Source organism: Dipodomys spectabilis, unplaced genomic scaffold (genome assembly GCF_019054845.1).
Source record: "Dipodomys spectabilis isolate Male_0828 unplaced genomic scaffold, ASM1905484v1 ptg000069l, whole genome shotgun sequence".
NCBI lineage: Eukaryota > Metazoa > Chordata > Mammalia > Rodentia > Heteromyidae > Dipodomys > Dipodomys spectabilis.
Window position 1 is genome coordinate 5,161,486 of NW_024870746.1, and position 23,330 is coordinate 5,184,815.

A 23,330-nucleotide genomic window follows, 5' to 3' on the forward strand; every position below is an offset into this window, starting at 1 on the left:
ATAATAATTGTGCATCCTTCTAGACCCAAACCTCTGCCCCAGAGATACTTCTTGGGCCTTGTTTTTGAGATGGAGTTGCTCTGGACTGTCCCAGAATAATCTAGACAGGCCCTGGGAGAGAAGAAGCCTTCAAAGCCTGTAGAACAAGGAGCAGGGAGCTAGTTGGTGGCTAGCTGGTGGCTCACGCACGTAATCCTAGCTACTCAGGAGGCTGAGATCTGAGGATCGTGGTTCAAAGCCAGCCTGCGCAGGAAGGTCTGTGAGACTCTTATCTCCAATAAACCACTCAAAAACTGGAAGTGGTGCTGTGGCTCAAGTGGTAGAGCACTCGCCTTGAGCTGAAGAGCACAGGGACAGCGCCCAAGCCCAGAGTTCAAGCTGCACAACCAGCAAAAAAAAAAAAAAAAAGGAGCCATCCTGATCTGTTGTCTCCTTGAACTCCTCTGGATCTCTGATTGTTCCTCTCCTCTCTGTTCAAACATTCCTTTAGTGCTAATCCTGTACCCGTTTCTGGGGCTGCCATCCTGAGCTCTAGTCAAGAGCTAGGAATGTGGCTTAGTGGTAAAGTATTTGCCTAGCATGCATGAAGCCCTGGGTTCAATTCCTCAATACCACATACACAGAAAAGGCTGGAAGTGGCTCTGAAGCTCAAGTGGTAGAGTGCTCAGCCTTGAGCTGAAGAGAGTTCAAGCCCCACAACTACCAAAACAAAACAAAACACCAAAACCAGAAAAATGTAAAGTTCTGTTACTGTTGTGGTACTTGGCACCATTTTGTTTTTATTTTTTACTTTTTATTTTTTTTATCAGTCGTGGGGCCTGAACTCTGGGCCTGGGTGCTGTTCCTCAGCTCTTCAGCTCAAGGCTAGCACTCTACCACTTGAGCTACAACACCACTTTCGGCTTTTTCTGCTTATGTGGTACTGAGGAATTGAACCCAGGGCCTCATGCATGCAAGGCAAGCACTCTACTACTGAGCCACCTTCCCAGCCCGACCTTTTTTTTTTTTTAGCTTCTCAATCATCATCTGGAAAGAAAACATTCTTGAGTAACATCATTAAAAACAGCTCTGATAAAGCACAGTTACTACTGTATATCATAAAACAGGTACAAGGTATTTTATATTCACAGAGGATGATATAGTACTGTCCTATGTCTACAATACTAAGGATACAATTAGGGGCTGGGAAGGTGGCTCAGTGGTAGAGCGCTTGCCTTGCATGCATGAGGCCCTGGGTTCAATTCCCCAGCACCACATAAGCAAAAAGAAAAAAAGCCGGTAGTGGTGCTGTGGCTCAAGTGGTAGAGCGCTAGCCTTGAGCTGAAGAGCTGAGGGATAGCGCCCAGGCCCAGAGTTCAGGCCCCACGACTGGACCCAAAAAACAAAAACAAAACTAAGGATACAATTAAAAAGGCATTATTGAGACTTGATTCTACTTTTCTAGCAGAGGCCCATGGCTTTCTTTTGAGTCATCAACTGTTATCAGGCTATTGGGCCTCCCTCCTGCCTCTTATTGCCCTATGAAATGGGGAGAGGATTGGGTGGCGGTAGCTCACGCCTGTACTCCTAGCTACTCAGGAGGCTGAGATCTGAGGATCGCAGTTCAAAGCCAGCCCTGGCAAGAAATTCCGTGAGACTCATCTCCAATTAACCACCAGAAAACCGCAAGTGGTGCTGTGGCTTAAGTGGTAGAGTGCTCGCCTTGAACTGAAGAGCTGAGGGACAGCGCCCAGGCCAGAGTTCAAGCCCCAAGACCCACAAAAAAAAGAAAAGAAAAAGAAAAAAGAAATGAGGAGAGGTTCACTTCTCACTCCTCATTCAATTGCAGGCCTAAATAGGGCCAGGCCCCTGACTGCATCACCAGCTTCCCTCCAGCCTGGTTTGAACTCTGCCCAGTCTTTGACTTTTTGTCTCCAGTTTCCAGTGGTGACCAGCCAAGTGCCTACATGGTGGCTAAGGGAACCAGTGTCTGCTGCCTGCCTTGCCCAGCTTGGCCAGATTGTCCTAAAGGATCAAGTTGTTAGGTTTTTAAAAAGAGGTATCCGAGTAAGAACAGCAGCACGCACGTGGTATTCAGGTAAGGGGTAGGTTTATTCAGTAGACCTGCTGGGACCAGGCAAGGTTGGCACTCCACGTGGCTGGGAAAGGCCTGGGAATGAGAGAGAGCTGGGAAAGAGAGGAAAGAGCTAGAAAAGAGCAGAGAGAGCAGAGAGAGCTAGAAAAGAACAGAGAGAGAGAGCCTCTGGGCCTGGGCTAGGCCTTATCTAGGGTATGGGCGGAGAAAGGTGTGGCCACATCAAATTCAGATGAGACCTCAGCGGATGCAGATGTGACCTCTTCCAGGTGTCCCAGTTGCCTAGGTAACACAGGTACTGGGCGGAGACTTTGCTGCAAGGAGGGTGGAGTCTGCTGGCCGCCCAGGAGCGGACCTTACACAAGTATTAGGTTACTGAGTAACTGGAGGTTGTTCGGGAACTGCTCTCAACCAGTCATCACCTTCCTCCCTCCTGATCTCTTGGCTCAAGAATCCCCAAAGCCATTTAGCTCCTTTAGTTTCATGGAGTCATCCTTGCCCTTTATGAAAAGAAAAAACAACTGCAAACCAGCAAAGCACCAGAATCTTACACACGTATACACATACTTCTCTCTTCCTTCTTTCCTTCTTCCTTCATCACTTGTTCTGTGTGCAGATCCTGTGGCTTGAACTCCGGGCTTGGGCACAACCTTAGCTTTTTTACTCAAGGCTAGCACTCTGCTACTTGAGCCACACTCCCATTTCAGCTTTTTGTGATAGTTAATTGCAGGTAAGAGCGTCACAGACTTTCCTGCTGCAGCTAGCTTCAAACTACAATCCTCAGCTCTCAGCCTCAGGAGTTAAGATTATAAGCATCAGCCATTAACACCTAGCTTCACTTCTTTACTGTATGACATTGGGCAAGTTACTTAGCCCTCCTTAAAGCTCAGTTTTCTTATCTTTGGGAGTAATAATATTTCCTATGGGGATTCCAAATTAATTATGCAGATTACTAGCATCTTTTGCAAGCATTTAACAGATGTGGTAATTATTATTGTTCTGGTTATATAAGCAGGGTAGGCAAATGGGTCACTGGCTTCAACATACCAAGGTATATATGGTGTCTCCAAGGAAAGGAACAGATGAGGGAGAAGATAGAGTCCCAATGCATTTTCCTGTGGGTAGCAGGGACCTTAACAGGTACCTTGGGAAGTATCATCTAACAAAGCCCTAGTCACCAATCAATCTTAAACTGGAGATTTGGGGAAAGGCAGAACCTTTCTTCATTTGAACACCAGCATGTGCCAGCCCCTGTGCTAAGTACTGGTGATCAAGATGTAGTGCCTGCCTTGGGCCAGAGCTCCGCTTGGAGATATGTAAATGAGTAGGCAAACCATAACAGACTAGGGGTGTGGCTCAATGGCATAGAGTGCCTGCCTAGGAAGTATAAGGTCCTGAGTTCAAGCCCTAGCACCTCCAAAATAAAAAAGAAAGGATCATACCCACAGAAGAGATCATTCTACAGAAGGCTATCATGGTGGAAATAGGCCGGGGGAGGGGGGGGAATAATCTGGAATGGGTCCTAATCCAGGATGGGGATGGTCAGGACAGACTTCCTAGAAGTGATACTTACATTGAGACCCAGTCTAATTTCACAACTAGAGGAAGGAAGGAGTTGTCTAACACTCTGACATGAAAATAGAAAAGAAGATAAGGCTGGGAAGGTAGCTCAGTGGTAGAGCGCTTGCCTTGCATGCCTGAGGCCCTGGGTTCGATTCCTCAGCACCACATAAGCAAAAAGAAAAAAAGCCGGAAGTGGTGTTGTGGCTCAAGTGGTAAAGTGCTAGCCTTGAGCTGAAGAGCTGAGAGACAGTGCTCACGCCCAGAGTTCAGGCTCCACGACCGGACCCAAAAAAAAAAAAAAAAAGAAAAGAAAAGAAGATATATTAGCGAGCTCCTCAAAGTGGAGGTGAACAAGCCTCAGACCTCAACCTCCTCTGAAGATGATAACCTCTGCTGTACTGTGCAAATATGATTACACTTCAATACATGACACATGCTGGCCTCTAGTGGCTCATGCCTGTAATCCTAGCTACTGAGGAAGCTGAGATCGAGGGATCATGGTTCAAAGCCAACCTGGGCAGAAAAACCCATAAGGTTCTTTTTTTTTTTTTTTGGGTCCGGTCGTGGGGCATGAACTCAGGGCCTGGGCGCTATCCCTCAGCTCTTCAGCTCAAGGCTAGTGCTCTACAACTTGAGCCACAGCACCACTTCCGGCTTTTTTCTTTTTGCTTATGTGGTGCTGAGGAATTGAACCCAGGGCCTCATGCATGCAAGACAAGTGCTCTACCACTGAGCCACCTTCCCAGCCCATATACTCAGTTTCTGAGGTCCATCTGTATCCCTGTCCCAGTGATAAACATCTTGCCTTCTTTTTGGAGGATCTATAGTTAATTCTTGAGCAGGATAGCTTAGAAAGGCAAAGAATAACAGAAGGTAAACACATGGCATACAATGACAGGGACATAAAATGATGAGACCCAGCTCTGTCCAAAAGAGAATTTGGATGAGTTTCATAACCTGGCTCAGACCTGTTTTCTCATCTGTTATATGTAAGTAATAATAATAATACTAACCTCACAGGACTTGCGTGGGTCAATGTCCAAAAAGCATAAGATGTGTGGTAAGACATAGCTATTGCTGCTTTTAGGGAGAAAAGATGTAAATAAATGTTTTGGCTAGTTCCCTTTATTCATCCTCCCAGTGTCTTTAGTACTGTGTTAACATCCTGAAGCATAAGACAACTGGACCATAGTTCTTAGTTTTGAACATAGAAAAACAGTATACATACTGGGTGCCAGTGGCTCACACCTGTAATCCTAGCTACTCAGGAGGCTGAGATCTGAGTATTGCCATTCAAAGCCAGCCCTGGCAGAAAAGTCCATGAGACTCTTATCTCCAATAAACCACCAGAAAACCAGAAGTGGCGCTCTAGCTCAAGTGGTAGAGCACTAGCTCTAAACTGAAAAGCTGAGGGACAGTGCCCAAGCCCAGAGTTCAAGCCCCATGACTGACAAGGAAGGAAGGAAGGAAGCAAGGAAGGAAAGAAGGAAGGAAGGAAGGAAGGAAGAAAGAAAGAAGAGGAAAGAAAGAAGCAAGCATACACCTGACTAGAACACATCAGAGAAGATGGAACACCAGGGGGCAGTGGGCTTACTTCTAGAACAGGCTGCATGGATGTGACTGTACTCAAAGATGGTGCCTATCATCTAAGAACTCAAAGGCTAAGGCAGGACAATCATGAATTCTGGACCAGCCTGGGGTTCCTAGAGAGACCATGTCTCAAAAAAAAAAAAAAAAAAAAAGGACAGGGTATGTAGCTCAGTGGTAGAGCACTTGCCTAGCATGCTCAAAGGTCTGGGAAAGGGAGGAGCAGGGCTTGAGAAGGCACAGCCCATTTCCTTTCTCTAGTTCTCCCATGGATATGGCCACAACCAAATCCACCAAAACTACACTTGACCCCAGAATAGTTGTCTCCCATCTCCACCCTTCCCTATGCCAGGCACTGTTGTGTCCAGGCATCCTGAGCTTAGACTCTTACTTGCTCTTCTAGGCCAGCATCATCTTTTCCTCCCTGCCTTCCCCAAATGTGACTGGCACTTTTTCACACAAACCACTCTTTTCTGGAAAAGAAAAAACTGGGTACAAATGTTTTTGTATAAGGCCAGGGACAGAGAACTTGTGAAGGTCGTAAATCTTCTTTGCCCAGGTCCAGAAGAAGCTAGGATGAAGATGGTAAGATGATACCTTAAGATCTGGCTTCTGGCTCTCAGCAGTCTGTGGCTGCTGAAGAAAGAATCAGAATTCAGCCTCTCTAGTGTACATTTGGGAATGTGAGCTGCCTGCTTTGGGATTTTCCTTCTGCAGCTCTGCCTGTCAGCTGAGATCCCAAGATGTGGTGGGATATGATATCTCTCTCTCTCTCTCTCTGATCTCTCTGATCTCTCTCTCTCTCTCTCTCTCTCTCTCTCTCTCTCTCTCTCTCTCTCTCTCTCTCTCTCTCTCTCCTCCCTCCTTCTCTCACTGTTTTGGGGTACACCCTAGGATTTGTCCATGAACTATTTTTCTCAAGGCTATCAATCTACCAGTTGAAGCACAGTTACACTTTCAGTTTTTTTGGTGGTTAATTGGAGATAAGAGTCTCGCAGACTTTCCTGTCCAGGCTGGCTTCTAACTGTGATTCCCAGATCTCAGCATCCCAAGTATTGAGGAATACAGGCACAAGTTAACAGTGCCTGGTAAATCTGTGGCTCTTAGTGTGTTTTAGCAAAGTCATAACCATTCAGCAGTTCACTTCATAGCTATTTATTGAGCCAAATGTGCAACATCAAACAGGCCCTGAGGACACAGTTGTGCACAGTTCACACTGTCCTTGCCCTCACAGAGTCCATACTCTAGTGGGAAGATACATAACAAGCACATAAATAGATACGTAAGGTGTAAGAGGTTTGAAGGAGCCAAAGCTGGACCAGAAGATAGAGTGACAGTAGCACTATTAGATTGTATTAAAGGAAGACCTTAGGAGAGACAAGAAGAGGTAGAAGGGTTTTACAGATTCCTAGGGAAGAAGATGGGGTGTTCAATCTTGACTACTCCTATATGAAGTAGTCACCACTTGTTGGCCATCTTTTTTTTTTTTGGGGGGGGGGGGTCCGGTTGTGGGGCCTGAACTCTGGGCCTGGGCGCTGTCCCTCAGCTCTTCAGCTCAAGGCTAGCGTTCTACCACTTGAGCCACAGCACCACTTCCGGCTTTTTTCTTTTTGCTTATGTGGTGCTGAGGAATTGAACCCAGGGCCTCATGCATGCAAGGCAAGCACTCTACCACTGAGCCACCTTCCCAGCCCCTTGTTGGACGTCTTATCCAGCCCTCCACCCTGGAGATTCTTACCTGCCCTCCCTACTAAGTTCCTCTTCTTCCTGCTTTCTCTGCTAGGCCCAGTTACTCTGAGGCAGCCTGCCACCTGGTGGCAACATACTGTTCCGCTTCATCCCCATACCTTCAACCAAGGCCCTCTTCAGGTGCCACGAATGCTTTCCTGGAAGAGCTGGACCTCCTGAGATAAGGCTGGAGGTGAGTGACTCCTGACAGACAAATCCTTAGGTCCTTTAGGTAAGGACCTAAAACCGTCTCTCCAGAGCCACTTTTCAACCATGGGTTCCTACATGGTAGTAACACCCCCCAAAGTGTCCCTGACCTTTTTTGCTCTTTTGGTAGAGCAAAAAAGTGAAGCCACAGGCTTCACTTCTGATTTTCTGGTGGTTAATTGGAAATAAAAGTCTCACAGACTTTTCTGCCTGGGCTAGCTTAAAACCTCAGTCCTCAGATCTCAGCCTCCTGAGTAAGCTAGGATTATAAGCAGGAGCCACCAGTGCCAGGCAAGGCTTGGAACTCTTTGTGTGTGTGTGTGTGTGTGTGTGTGTGTGTGTGTGTTTTGGGGGGGGGGGATCCAGTCATGGGGCTTGAATTCTGGGCCTGGGCGCTGTCCCTCAGCTTTTCAGCTCAAGGCTAGCACTCTACCACTTGAGCCACAGCGCCACTTTCGGCTTTTTTCTTTTTGCTTATGTGGTGCTGAGAAATCGAACCCAAGGCCTCATGCATGCAAGGCAAGTGCTCTATCATTGAGCTACCTTCCCAGCCCGTGTGTTTTTGTTTTTGTTTTGTTTGTCAGTTGTGGGACTTAAACTCAGGGAGTGGGCTCTGTCCCTTAATTTCTTTTGCTCAAGGCTAGTGCTCTACCATTTAAACCACAGCTCCACTCCCAAGGCTTGGAACTCTTGATTCTCCTGTCTCAGCTTCTTAAATGCTTGGATTATATGCATATACCACCAAGTATGGCTCCAAAGACATTTGAACTTTACTTTCACCATATCCTAAAGACAAACAGTATAAGAGGGAACAAATCATAGGTTAATCTTATTACAGGGAAAATTTTGCTACAAGTAGTCTAACCCAGAAGTTGTGTATAGCAACCTGTAAGCCAATGGAATGTATCTGAGTCATCTTTTTTTTTTTTTTTTTGTCGGTCATGGGGCTTGAACTCCGGGCCTGGGCGCTGTCCCTCAGCTCTTCAGCTCAAGGCGAGCGCTCTACCATTTGAGCTACAGCGCCACTTCCGGTTTTCTGGTGGTTTATTGGAGATAGGAGTCTCACGGTCTTTCCTGCCCGGGTTGGCTTTGAACCGCGATCCTCAGATCTCAGCCTCCTGAGTAGCTAGGATTACAGGCGTGAGCCACCAGCGCCCGGCTATCTTTTTTTTTTTTTTTTGGTCAGTCATAGGGCTTAACTCTGGGCCTGGTTACTGTCCCTGAGCATTTCAGCTCAAGGCAAGTGCTGTACCACTTGAACCATAGCACCACTTCTAGTTTTCTGGTGGTTAATTGGAGATAAGTATCTCACAGACTTTCCTGCTTGGCTGGCTTTGAACACTGGTCCTCAGATCTCAGCCTCCTGAGCAGCGAGGATTACAGGCATGAGCCACTGGCCTGGCTCTGAGTCATCCTAAAGTGAACCCCAGACACAATCTGTACTATTTTTTTAAATCTGTCTTAAAATATAACTACTGCTGGGCACAGATGGTTCATGGCCACTACTACTCAGGAGGCTAAGATCTGAGGATTGTGGTTCAAAGCTAGCCTAGGCAGGAAAATCTGTGAGACTCTTGAAATAGTTACCAAAAAAAAAAAAAAACTGCAGGTAGAGCTGTGTTCAAGTGGTGTAGCACTAGCCTTGACTAAAATAGCTCAGGAGCCAGGCGCCGGTAGCTTACACCTGTAATCCTAACTACTCAGGAAGCTGAGATCTGAGGATCACCATTCAAAGCCAGCCCAGGCAGGAAAATCTGTGAGACTCTTATCTCCAATAAACCACCAGAATACCAAAAGTGGCCCTGTGGCTCAGTGGTAGAGTGCTCAACTTGAGCTAAACAGCTCAGGGACAGTGCCCAGGCCCAGAGTTCAAGCCCCATGACTGACAAAAACAAAAAGTTACACTCAAAGAAATATACCAATTTGGGGGCTGGGAAGGTGGCTCAATGGTAGAGCGCTTGCCTTGCATACATGAGGCCCTGGGTTCAATTCCTCAGCACCACATAAGCAAAAAGAAAAAAGCCAGAAGTGGTGCTGTGGCTCAAGTGGTAGAGCACTAGCCTTGAGCTGAAGAGCTGAGGGACAGCACCCAGGCCCAGAGTTCAGGCCCCACGAACAGACCCCCCAAAAAAAGAAATATACCAATTTTGGGCTAGGAAGGTGGCTCAGTGGTAGAGTGCCTGCCTTGCATGCATGAGGCCCTGTGTTCAATTCCCCATTACCACACAAGCAGAAAAAGCCAGAAGTGGTTCTGTGGCTCAAGTGATAACCGCTAGCCTTGAGCTGAAGAGCTGAGGGACAGCACCTAGGCCCAGAGTTCAGGCCCCATGACCGATGGGAAAAAAAAGAAATATACCAACTTTATTTTATTTCTTCTTTTTTGCCAGGCCTGGACTTGAACTCAGGGCCTAGACACAGTCCCTGAGCTTCTTTTTGCTCAAAGCTAGCACTCTACCATTTGAGCCACAGCACCACTTCCTGCTCTTTCTGCTTATGTGGTGTTAAGGAATTGAAACCAGGGCTTCGTGCATCATGCTAGGCAAGCACTTTACCACTGAGCCACATTCCCAGCCCAATACACCAATTTTAAGTGCACCATTTGCCAAATTTTGTTAACTGCAAACCTTTGTATAGCTCAAATCCCTGTATAAAAATTTAGAACTAGCCAGGGTGCCAGTGGCTCAGGCCTATAATCCTAGCTGCTCAGGAGTCTGAGGTATGAAGATCATGGTACAAAGACAGACCAAGCAAGAAAGTCCATGAGACATTTATCTACACAGAAAAAGCCAGAAGTAATGCTATAGCTCAAAGCGGTAGAGCACTAGTTTTGAGTAAAAGCTCAGAGACAGTGCCCAGGTGCGCGCGCGCGCGCGTGTGTGTGTGTGTGTGTGTGTGTGTGTGTGTGTGTGTGTGTGTGTGTAGAGATAGAGAGAGAATTCTGTAAAACCATTTTTTTTTTTTTTGACAGTCCTGGGACTAGAATTCGGCCTGGGCACTGTCCCTGAACCTCTTTGTGCTCAAGGCTAGGACTCTACCACTTCAGCCACAGCACCACTTCCGGCTTTTTCTGAGTAGTTTATTGGAGATAAGTGTCTTACAGACTTTCCTGCCCTGGCTGGCTTTGAACCCCAATCCTTAGATTTCAGCCTCCTGAGTAGCTAAGATTACAGGCATGAGTCACTTACACCCAGGTGTAACTTGTACATTAAGAAAACTTAAACACTGCATCTTCCTTATGAAAGTCTCATGGACTTTCCTGCCCAGACTGACTTTGAACTGTGATCCTCAGATCTCAGCTTCCAGAGTAGAGGCATGAACCTCCAGTGCCTATGCCCTAAGAGCCTTCTTTATCAATCCTGATTCATATTCTAAACTCTTTATCCAGACCATAGATTGCTAGTACCACTTTCTGCACATTTCCATTCTCCTTCCATACTAAAATATCTCCCATAGTATTTTTTTTTTGTCTGTCATGGGCCTGAACTCTGGGCCTGGGACTGTCCCTCAGCTCTTCAGCTCAAGGTTAGTGCTCTACCACTTGAGCCACAGTGCACTTACAGCTTTTTTTCTGCTTATGTGATACTGAGAAATTGAACCCAGAGCCTCATACATGCAAAGCAAGCACTCTACCACTGAGCCACTTACCAGCCTCCCATAGTATTTTTACTCTCTTAGGTATACCTCAGCCTTACCAGACAACTGCCATTGGCTTCTAACAGTCTTTATCTGAATAATCCCATGTGGAAAGTTGAATTGTCTGCTCTGAGTTTCTCTACATTCTACTTCACACTCTATATTCAGGGGGTGAGGACGTTTGTCCTTATTTCTTTTCCTTTTGCCAGTTCAGACATGAACTCTGAACCTGGGCACTGTCCTGAGCTTTTGTGCTCTTTCCTTAGTAACATCCAATGTTATCTTTTAACCTCCATCCCTCTTCAGTTTTGTAATTAATTATCTATCTTTACCACCTCATTAGGCAGTAAATAACCCCCCCAACTATCTCCTAGGATATATGTATCCCCAAGTGCCTTACACAATGATTAGTACTCAATTGCCATTTTTAAATTTTTTATTGTTATTATAAAGGCGATGTATAGAGGGGTTACAGTTATATGCGTTAGGTAAAGAGTACATTTCTTTTTGGACAATGTCACCCCTTCCCTTGCTCTCTCCCAGTTTTTCCCTCCTATCCCCAACCACAAGTTGTATAGTTCATTTTCAGCATAGTCAATTAACATTTATTTTGAACTTGTGAATTAATCATTTGTAGAATATTTGTGTCTAGGGCCTCAGAGAGCATAGCTCAATGGTAGAGCATAATACTTAGCATAAAAGCCCTGGGTTCAACTCTCAAAATATATAAACACACCCTTATACACAGAGACACATACACAGAGAAAGAGAAAGAGAGAAAGAGAGAAAAAGAGAGAGAGAGAGAGAAGAATGCAGACATAAATTCTACCAGAGGCTTTTGGAAAGAGAGAGGGAAAAAACATGCACAGTACATTTTTTCCGCAATTCATTTATGGAATTGGGGCGGGTGATTTAACAGCTGTTTAGGAGCTAAGGCTGGGACAGATGAATCCTTGCCTTCCTTCCCAGGAGTTTGTTGTGACACAGATGCTTGTAAGTTTTCCAAAATGGTCATCTGTTGTTCAGCAAGCTGAGTCTGAAGCTGGAGGTTGACATACATACAGTCTAGGAGTCCTAGGCATTCCTTGGGTTTAGCCTCAACTCCTGAAAGTAGAATAATAAATGTACAAAGGGACAAAAAGGAAAGAAAATTTTGGGAGGGCTCTGATAAGGTTCTCTATCTAATCTTCATGGGCACAATACAAATCACACTTTTGCTCAGCTGTCACCTTCTCAATGAAGCTTACCTGGCTATATTCTGGTTTTTGTTTATGATTTTTTTTTCTTGTCTGTCATGGGGTTTGAATTCTAGGCCTGGGCACTGTCCCTGAGCTCTTCAGCTCAAGGCGAGCACTCTACTACTTGAGCCATAGCACCACTTCCGATTTTCTGGTAGTTAATTGGAGATAAGTCTCACAAACTTTCCTGCCCAGGCTGGCTTTGAACCATGATCCTCAGATCTCAGCCTCCTGAGTAGCTAAGATTACAGACATGAGCCTCTGGCGCCTGGCTGTTTTATGATTTTTTTAAATTAGCAGACATTATTTGTAAAAGAATTGGAGCTTCAGGCAGGCACCGGGGTTCATGCCTGTAATCATACCTACTCAGGAGGCTGAGATGTGAGGATCACCATTCAAAGCCAACCAGGGCAGGAAAGTCCATGAGGTGCTTATCTACAATAAACCACCAGAAAACTGGAAGTGTTGCTGTGGCTGAAGTGGTAGAGCTCTTGCCTTGGGCTGAAGAGCTCAGGGGCAGCGCCCAGGCCCAGAGTTCAAGCCCCAGGACTGACAAAAAAAAAAAAGAGGGGTTGGGAAGTTGGCTCAGTGGTAGAGTGCTTGCTTTGCATGCCTGAGGCCCTGGGTTCGATTCCTCAGCACCACATAAGCAAAAAGAAAAAAGCCAGAAGTGGCGCTGTGGCTCAAGTGGTAGAACACTAGTCTTGAGCTGAAGAGCTGAGGGACAGCGCCCAGGCCCAGAGTTCAGGCCCCACGACCGGACCCAAAAAAAAAAAAGGAATTGAAGCTTCACTATGACATTTTCATACGTGAATATAGTTCATCCCGATCAAACTAGCCTCTTCTATCACTCTTCCTTATTCTAAAGCAATTCAACCCAGGCTTCATTGTTCTATTTTCATATATACAGGTAAACTACTTCCACCAATTCATTCTCATTCACTCTCTCTGTTTGTCTTCCCTCTTTCTGCTGGTGCCCTTCCCCCAAAAGAGCCTGTTTTCCTTTCTTTTTTTTTTTTTCTCAGAAACCAAAGGGTTTCTGTTTTATCTATTTATTTTTATTTTTATTACTTTTTTTGGTCATTCGTGGGGCCTGAACTCTGGGCCTGGGTGCTGTCCTTCAGCTATTCAACTCAAGGGGAGAGCTCTACCACTTGAGCCACAACACCACTTCCAGCTTTTTCTATTTATGTGGTGGTGAGGATTCGAACCCAGGGCTCATGTATGCAAGGCAAGCACTCTACCACTGAGCCACTTCCCAGCTCCAGGATTTCTGTTTTAATTTGAAACCAGTCACTGGAACACATTCCCCTTTCCTTAAGGATTTATTTTTCCCATAATATTCCTGGCCATATTGTAATTACTTAATCTTTGTCTAGGCCCCTCTTCTACTACATAAAGCTCCAGGAAGGCAAGGACATTGTATGATTTGTCCATTGCTGTGTCCTCAGCATCAAGAACACCTGCACATCATAAGTATTCATCCAGTGTTGATGGGTGAAAGAACAGGGAATGAGGCCTGATTTTCCTTCTTTTTCTGTCAGTCATGGGGCTTGAACTCAGAACTTAGGAGCTAGCCCTGAGTTTTTTTGCTCAAGGTTAGTGCTTTACCACTTTGAGCCACAGTGCCACTTTTTTGGTTTTCTGATGGTTAACTGGAAATAAGAGTCTCACAGACTTGCCTTCCCAGGCTGGTATTGAACTGTGATTCTGAGATCTCAGCCTCCTGACTAGCTAGGATTATTGGTGTAAGCCACCAGCACCCAGCTTTAACTTCCCTTCTAAGAGCTCAGACATCTCAGCCTCCTTCTCATACCTGACATGGTACCTCATTAGCAGTGAACTGAAGAGTACAGCAGCATGTGTTTTCAACTATAATAATGTAGTTAACTTTTGCAATTATAGGTCTGCATACTTCTTTGGTCTTGACTTCTTCTGAGGTCCTTAAAACCAAGAGTTACCAGTGCCTAAGGCTGGGCTCCCCATAGATATTTCAAATATGCACTGCCTTCCCCAGGGGGAAGATGAATAATAGTAGGTCAAAGAAACCAAAATTGAGCTGCTAGTTAACCATTTTCTTCCCTGGCCTCTTTTAACTAACATGACTAGCAAGCATTGAGATTTTCATTTCATTTTATTCCTGTCTATTCTAACAAAGAAATGACACAAATTGGTAAAACTGGGATGAAAATAAAATCAACTGAATAATCAACAAATTACAATGAAGTGGAAACAAGCAATTATGAAAACTCCAGGTGAGCCTGCACACACAGTTGGCACTAGCTGGGAAAAGGTTAGCCCACCTCCTCCATGCAACTTCTTCTCCCTGCTGAGTCTACTGGCAAACCTCCCTACATCTTTACCTGAGGGCAGCTTTGTTGTCTGGAGGTTCAGAAAAGTGGCTGGTAGAGAAGTTGCTTGAACATCAATGAGACTGGGAGAAAGTTTTGCTCGACAAAGAGGCACATTATTATTTTCTTCATTGGCTAGAACAAAATCAGATGTTATACTAAATCAAAGCTTATTCCAGCAAGAGATGTCTTTCTTTTTTCCCTTTCCTGCTGCTTCTTTTTTCTCTCCTCTCCCCCAAATCCAGATAGGGTCTTGTTATATAGTCCAGGATGGCTTCCAACTTGTGATCCTCCCATGCTAGCCTCCTGAATGGTATGATCACAAGATTACAAGCATGTTTTATTCTGGCCAATAGATTTTCAATTGAACCCAAGGACTCAAATATGCTAGGTACATGCTCTACCATTTGAGCCATGCCCCCACCACTTTTGCTTGTACTTTGAGATAAAGTCTAGTTACTTTGTCCTGGCTGACTTCAAACTTCAGACCCTCCCATCTGGGCCTCCTGAATAGCTGGAATTACAGCTGTGAACCACCCCTTAGATACTGAGGTTTGAACTCAGAGAACTTTGGAACTTAGGGCATTGAGCTTGCAGGCAGACACTTTACTACTTGGGCATTGCCATGCTTTACTTATTTTTCAGACAGGATCTCAGATTATTCCCCCAAGAGTTGCCTCAGACTTCCTATCTATATCTCTTGTGTAGTTTGAGATTACAGATGTGACCACCACACCTGGCTTAGTGCTTGACATGGATCTTGCTAACTTTTTACATGGACTGGCCTCAAACCATGAGCCTCCTAAATCCCTGCCTCCTGAATGTCTGGGATTACAGGCATGAGCTACTATGTTTGTCCTTCTCCATTTTTGAGCTAGGGTTTCACTGTGTAGCACAGGCTGGCCTCAATTTCGTGATCCTCCTGCTTCAGCTTCCTGAGTCCTGGGATGACAGGTGTGTGCCACTAAACCAATTAGGACAGCTTTTCAAATAAAAATGAAACTAGCTGATAGGTCATACCCTAAATATCTTACATATCAGAAAGATATAGAGAAAAGAGAAAGAAAAAAGTGGGATTAAAGAAAACCAAGCAAGAAACAGGTGCCAGTGGCTCACACCTGTAATCCTAGCTACTTACTCATGGGGCTGAGATCTGAGGATTGTGGTTTGAAGCCAGCCAGGGCAGAAAAATCTCTGAGAGACTCTTATCTCCAATTAACTACTCAAAAACCGGAAGTGGTGCTGTGGCTCAAGTGGTAGAGCACTAGCATTGAGCACAGAGAGGCTCAGGGACAGAGCCTAGCCCCTGAGTTGAAGTCCCATGACCAACAATAAAAAGAAACCAAGCAAGAGTGGGATAAGCTTAAGATCTAATTTACTTACATTTATCTTGTTAGCTTACATTAGTTATACAGACATTTTAAATCCTTATTGTTATATACTACATATTCATTAATGTACTAGATGCAAGTGCATACACATCATGGTTTCTAGGTGCTTGTTTTCTACTTAGGGAGATCCTGTGTGGGGAAAAAAGGGCCTCTGATCTTCAGTTTTACTGAGCATACTTTGTGTGTGTGTGTGTGTGTGTGTGTGTGTGTGTGTGTGTGTGTGTGCCGTACTGGAGCTTGCACTTAGAACCTGGGTACTATCTCTTACCTTTTTCCATTAAGGTTGACACTCTACCATTTGAGCCACAGCTCCACTCCGGGCTTTTTGCTGGCTAACTAGAGGTACACATCTCATAGACTTTACTGCCTGGGCTGGCTTCAAACCATGATCCTCAGATCTCAGCCTCCTGAATTGCTGAGATTACAGGCCTGAGCCACTTATACCCAGCCTTAGTATGCAATTAAATGCAAAAATAAATGTTTCAAAAAGAAAAGAGATTAATATGAATCAGAGAAGACTCAGTACAAGTGGAGGACATTTATTATTGTACCTAAAAAAATTGGGGCCTGGGGCTGGGAAGGTGGCTCAGTGGTAGAGCACTTGCCTTGCATGCCTGAGGCCCTAGGTTTGATTCCTCAGCACCACATAAGCAAAAAGAAAAAAAGCCAGAAGTGGCGCTATGGCTCAAGTGGTAGAGCGCTAGCCTTGAGCTGAAGAGCTGAGGGACAGCGCCCAGGCCCAGAGTTCAGGTCCCACAACCGGACCCCCCAAATTTTTTTTTAATTGTGCCTCATGAATGCTAGGTAAGCACTCTACCACTAAGCTACAGTTTCCACCCAAGAACTTTTTTTCCCTTTGAGACAAGGTCTTGCTATGTTGAGACAGCCTCAAACTTTGGATCTTCCTGCCTCAACCTCCCAAATACTAAAACTGCAGGTGTGCCCCCATATCTGGGTTGGGATGAATGGAAAGGAAATTTCAAGTGGGAGAAGAAAGGATATCATGAACAAAGGCAAAGAAAAGAATATGGCTGGATTGTCAAGGAGTCATGGAAACTGGCTAGGATCAGAAGTGGGGAGAGACTGAAAAGAATGATGCTTTTATAGTAGCAAATCTGTGGTGTAGACTCTCTTGTAAGAGACTGTGAGCTCTATCATGGACATATTACTTTTTTCTACTGAGCAATCCTTCCTCAGACCCAGGCCAGACTGGGACTGCACTTAAGCCCTTCTCCCCAACAAGAACAGGTATGTGAGCCAACAGAAGCTAATACTGGCATCTTGATCCTCTAAGGCAGCTGTGACAAGCAACTGGTATGTACATGAGGTAGAGTGGTTCACAGTAATACCCTGACATCAACATACAGACCCTGTATCAAAGCTTTCCTTTTTTCTGATTTGCTATCCTGGGAAGAGGCAAAGCTGAGCCAAATGAAAGCTATTGTGGTCAGCATACCATGAGAAATGTATAAAAGCAAGATGAGCACCAGCCTTGAGAGGAAAAAGCCAAGTAAGAGAACTAGTTCCTAAGTTCAATCCCCAGTATTGGCACAAAGAAAGAGGCAGAGGAAAGACAGAGAGAAAGAGAGAGAAAGGAAGAGAGATACCAATAAGCATGGAACCCCCAGTTCTAATGCCCGAGTTTTTGCAGCCCTTCCTCCTATTATGTAAGCTACCAAGTGTCCCTCCCAATTGCAGAAGTCCCTAAATTATTCTTTTTATGCAAGTTTAAGTTAAGCTGCTATTACAGTACCATAATCACATTTTAGATATATGAAATTTTGAAGAGAGAGTAGAAAATCCAAATAGAAATAAGATATGGAACTAAGATTAGATGAAAAGCAAAATATCCAGGCCAGCCATAAAAAGATGAAGCAGCTATAAAAATAAATTAGTGGGGAGAGACAAGGAGATGGGGGCGTATACATACAGGGAAGAAAAGTGAGCAAATACATTGTCTTCAATGTACAAGAAAGTCATTTTTATTAAATAAATAAAAATAAATTAGCTCTCCATGGCAAAATTTTAAAAAAAAGAGAAAGAAGACTGGAAAATTGAGTAATTCTTCCTCAGGAGTCAGAGATGAAAGGAAAAGGAAGTGGTGAAGTAGGTGGAAGAATAATGCATGGAAAAATAGAACTGTTGAGACTTGGAAACAATGAAAGTACTTGTGTCACTGGGGAGTCAATAACTTAGATCACCAAGGAAGAAAAAGACCAATAAAAAACAGAACTAGGGTGCTGGGTGCTGGTGCCAGGTTCCAGTGGTTCATACCTACTACTCCTAGCTACTCATACCTAGCTACTCAGGAAGCTGAGATCTGAAGATCAAGGTTCAAAGCTAGTCTGGGCAGGAAAGTCCATAAGACTCTTTTCTCCAATTAACCACCAGTGGTGCTGTGGCTCAAGTGGTAAAATCCTAGTCTTGAGCTAAAAAGCTCAGGGACAGCATCAAGGCCCAGAGTTTAAGCCCCATGACCGACCAAAAAAAACAGGACTAGGGTGCTGCTCAGTGATGGAGCACTTGCATAACATGTACAAGGCCCTGGGTTCAACAGCACTTAAAAAAGAGAAAAGGGGGGATAAAACAGAAATCATTCAATCATATCATCTCATATAAGAGATAGCTAAGTGCCTAAAAATGTATCAGGATAACACAGTAGGCTATAGATGTGATCGATACTTTCCTAGAACAATTTTGCATTGTAGAGAGTAATTAAGTGATAAAGCATGCACATTATTCTACCCATAAGTGCTATGAGAGCTCCTCAGAGACTATGGAGTTGGGGAATTTGTCCTAAGAAGTATCTCAGCTAGGATCTGAAGGATAAAAAGGGGTCTCATCATGAAAAAACATTCTTGGGGCAGAGGTGTGACAAGTAGATTATATGAAGAATGTCTTATATATGAAAATTTTCATTTATTCAAAGTGTCCCAGAAGAAATAGGATAGTAAAAGAAATATGTGCTCACACTAAGTGATAGGTGCTTTCTGTTGGTGAATCACTGAACCTATGAAAATGGAAATGTGTTAGAGAATAAGATCAGGGAGCAACACAAGGAGACAAAACAGAAAAATAGTAAAGGTGCTTTATATACATACATTCTTTGATTATATATATGATATATATTATATATATAATATATATATCTTTAACCACTTGAGCCACAGCACTACTTTGGTTTTCTGGTGGTTTATTGGAGATAACAGACACAAGCTTTCCTACCTGGCCTGGCTTTGAACCTTGATCCTTAGATCTCAGCCTGCTGAGTAGATAAGATTACAGGCATGAGCCACTGGCACCTGACATTGATATATATATATATATATATTTTTTTTTTTTTGGTCCGATCGTGGGGCCTGAACTCTGGGCCTGGGCACTGTCTCTCAGCTCTTCAGCTCAAGGCTAGCGCTCTACCACTTGAGTCACAGTGCCACTTCCGGCTTTTTTTTCTTTTTGCTTATGTGGTGCTGAGGAATCGAACCCAGGGCCTCAGGCATGCAAGGCAAGTGCTCTACCACTGAGCCACCTTCCCAGCCCTTGATATATTTTTTACCATGACCCTAGGATATATTTTTTTTTTTACAATGACCCAATGAAATAGGTAACATTATCAACATTTTATTTTATTTAGTTTTGCCAGTTCTGAGGCAGGAACTCAGGGCATTACAACTGTCCACTTTAGTCACAGTGCCACTTCTGGCGTTTTCTGTTTACATGATACTGAGGAATCAAACCCAGGGCGTCATGCATGCTAGGAAAGCACTCTACCACTAAGCCACATTCCCAGCCCCATTATGAACATCTTATTGAGAAAACTTAAGTTGAAAGTTAGCTCAGGACTGGACAACTAGCATGTGGCAGTGCTGGAATTAATCTTGGGCCTGGAGACTCCACAGCCATGCATTTACCACTTCTGTAATTGTAAAAAGAGCTAGTTAACTTAAATGTCCCAGCTAAGGCATAGTAGTCAGTCTCACAGATAAAAAAAATCTACCCTACCCACAGTTAAGTGGATAGGTTCAGGATTCATGTACTTCCCTGACCACCAGTGGGTTTTTCCCATTCAAACTGAGGACCTGTTTGCTGCATTTAGTGAGATCCCTGCAATACAAAGTCTTGTTCTAAGTATTAAGAAGCCTAACAGAAAGGAAGAATACATTAATTCAATAATAACTAAGCATCTATTTATCAGGTCCAGTTCTTGGTATAGGAAATACAGTAATGATCCTTTTAGTGAGGAATACACAAAACACAAGTACTTCTTTTTTTTTTTTTGGCTGGTTATAGGACTTGAACTCTGGGCCTGGGAGCTCTTCAGCTCAAGGCTGGTGCTCTACCACTTGCGCCACAGTGCCACTTCTGGTTTTCTGGTGGTTTATTGGAGATAAGAGTCTCACAGACTTTCCTGCCCAGGATGGCTTTGATCATGATCCTCAGATCTCAGCCTCCTGAGTACCTAGGATTACTACAGGCATGAGCCACTGATGCTGGGCAAAAGTACTTTCCAATTAAACAGTTAACAGGAGATTAAAAAAAAAAAAAAAAAAAAACAATGACAAGCCGGGTGTCAGTGGCTCACACCTGTAATCCTAGCTACTCAGGAGGCTGAGATCTGAAGATTGCCATCTAAAGCCAGCCCAGACAGGAGTGAAACCCTTTTTTGTTAGTATTATTGTTGTTAGTTATGGGGCTTGAACTTAGGGCCTCAACCTGGACGTTGACCCTGAGCTTTTTGCTTAAGGCTAGTGATCTACCACTTTGAGCTACACCACCACTTCCAGTCTTCTAGTGGTTAATTGGAGATAAGAATCTCACGGTAGGGCTGGGAAGTTGGCTCAGTGGTAGAGTGCTTGCCTCACATGCATGAGGCCCTGAGTTCGATTCCTCAGCACCACATAAGCAGGAAAAAAAAGCCGGAAGTGGCGCTGTGGCTCAAGTGGTAGAGCACTAGCCTTGAGCTGAAGAGCTGAGGGACAGTGCCCAGGCCCAGAGTTCAGGCCCCACAACCAGACCCAAAAAAAAAAAAGAATCTCACGGTGACTTTTCAGCCTTGACTGGCTTTGATCCTTAGGTCTCAGCCTCCTGAATAGCTAGGATTACAGGCATGAGCCAGTGGCACCCGGCTTCCAGGAAACTCTTATCTCCAATTAACCACCCACAAAACTGGAAGTGGCACTGTGGCTTGAAGTGGTAGAGGGCTAGCCTTGAGCAAAAAGAGCTCAGAGACAGTCTCCAGGCCCTGAGTTCAAGCTTCACGACCCTCCCTCCCTCACTCTCCCTCCCCCCCAAAAAAAAACAAAGAAAAAGACACACATAAAACTAGCATCCCCAAATGCAGGGCAATTAGACCTCTGGCTTTGAGGGGGAGGGAAGTAGGGCCTCCAACACACACCTTTTCTGTTAGTGGGATGACTAGTGTGCTGCTCCATCGAACACCAAAAGGTGTGGTGCCTGGGAAAGAATCATAGCATCACATAATCAAATAACCCAAGCTTATTTTTACCACTGCCAATTCCATAAATTATCTCAAGCAGATCCAACTGAGCTATTCCAATTTGGGGAGGAAGAAATGTTAAGGAGTATTCTGTTCCATGGCAAATGTGGCTTATTGAATTGCTCATTCTCTCACATTCCTTTCGCTGGAAGTCGTTACTATTATTGCTTCCTTTTCCTCTGTACAAAACAGACAAAATCCAAACCTTAAGAGTATCTTACTAACTGGTCGCAGGTGGCTCACGCTTATAATCCTAGCTACTCAGGAGGCAGAGATCTGAGGATTGCAGTTGGAAGTTAACTTGGGCCGGAAAGTCTGTGAGACTTTTATCTCCAATAAGCTACTCCATAAGCCGGAGCGAGGGGGGGGGGGGTCTTACAAAGCTTGGCTCTGGTGGCTCATGCTTGTAATCCTAGCTACTCAAGAGGGTGAGATCTGAGAGGATCCAGTTCAAAGCCAGCCCAGGCAGGAAAATTCATGAGATTCTTATCTCCAATTAACCACTATAAAACCAGAAGTGGAGCTATAGCTCAAAGTGGTAGAGAGCTAAAGTGGTAGAGCATAAAAGCTCAAGGGCAGGGCTAGTAAGGTGGCTCAGTGGTAGAGCGCTTGCCTTGCATGCATCAGGCCCTGGATTCCTCAGCACCACATAAGCAGAAAAAGAAAAAAAAAAAAAAAAGCTGGAAGTGGCCGCTGTGGCTCAAGTGGTACAGTGCTAGCCTTGAGCTGAAAAGCTGAGGGACAGCACCCAGGCCCAGAGTTCAAGCCCCACGACCAGACCAAAAAAAAAAAAAAAAAGCTCAAGGGCAATGCCCAGGCCCTGAATTCAAGCCCCACAACTGAAGAAGAAAAAAAAGCCTCATAACTTGCCTGTAATCCTAGCTACTCAGGAAGCAGAGATTTCCAATTAACTAGCAAAAGTAATTAAATTTAAAAAAATTCAGAGTGGAGGTGTGGCCCAAGTAGTAAAGCACCAGCCAAGAGGATGAGACCCTGAATTTCAATCCCCAGTACCCGCGGTACGTAGACACACACACACACACACACACACACACACACACATGAAAAGGAAAAAGAGTCTCTTACAAACAGGTAATTAGCTTCCATATTCTCTGATTTTTTTAATAGTCCTAGGGTTTGACCACTGTCCCTCAGCCTCTCTGTGTTCAAGGCTAGCGCTCTACCACTTGAGCCACAGCGCCACTTCTGGTCTGTTCTGCTTATGTGGTACTGAGGAATTGAACCCAGGGCTTCATGCATGCTAGTAATGCACTCTACCACTAGGCCACATTCCCAGCCCCTCTGATTTTTTTTTTTTTTTTTGCAGTGTTACCCTTTTTTCCTATTCATTGTGGTAATGAATAATTTGTCTCCCCCAAGTTCTTTAACGGACCTGGGGAGAATAAGGGCGGGAGAGGGGTAACTGGATGTGGGAAAAGAAGTATCTCAAAGCACTACTTTGAGAAAAAATGTGTAGATGTGGTCACTGGAGGAACACGTAACTCAACACGCAACTCCAACACCGCTCACAGTTTAAGAAAGCGTTTGCCTAAGAAGGGCAAAAATCCACACACAGCACCGAATGAGAGGCGACAAACCACAACTCCCAGCGTGCCTAGGGAAAAGGATCGTCGCCGCCCAACCCGGCTCCACGGGACAACACTTCACCCTGCTTCCAACCGGCCAGGTCTTCCTTCAACTGCCATTTCAGTCCCGTCCCTGTCTATTCCTCCCCGTTGCTATGGCTGGAATAAAACAGTAGAAACTGTCATGCCGCTCTCGACCTTCACGGATCAACAGAAGCCAACGAACAACTTCCAGTTTCCTGACCTTAACAGCGGCGTTGATCCAAAGCCTTAGCCCCAATACCCGCCCAATAGTTGATACGCATGCGCATCACATGATGGCTAACGGCTTCAGTCTCTGCGCTTGCGCTGACGTTTACTCTGCACGCGGCCGGGAGCGGCCACCCCATTGCGCAAGCGCCTGTGCCTTCTCATTTCCATCATCGTGCTTTCTCTATCTAGCTTGCACTGCTGTTCTCGCGTTGGAGGCGGAGCT

The 23,330-nt window shown here is 44.8% G+C and overlaps 1 protein-coding gene across 1 annotated transcript; it reads right to left on the reverse strand.

Moving 5' to 3' along the window:
* Window positions 1-11,562: 11,562 nt before the first annotated feature.
* Window positions 11,563-23,116, reverse strand: Tsacc (TSSK6 activating cochaperone). Its single transcript, XM_042681647.1, has 4 exons — window positions 23,100-23,116; window positions 21,168-21,226; window positions 14,394-14,516; window positions 11,563-11,896 (listed from the first exon to the last, which is right to left on the reverse strand). Exons 2-4 carry the CDS (start codon window positions 21,202-21,204, stop codon window positions 11,679-11,681), a joined length of 378 nt encoding a protein of 125 aa, XP_042537581.1. The 5' UTR covers window positions 21,205-21,226; window positions 23,100-23,116; the 3' UTR covers window positions 11,563-11,678.
* Between the last annotated feature and the right edge of the window lie 214 nt (window positions 23,117-23,330).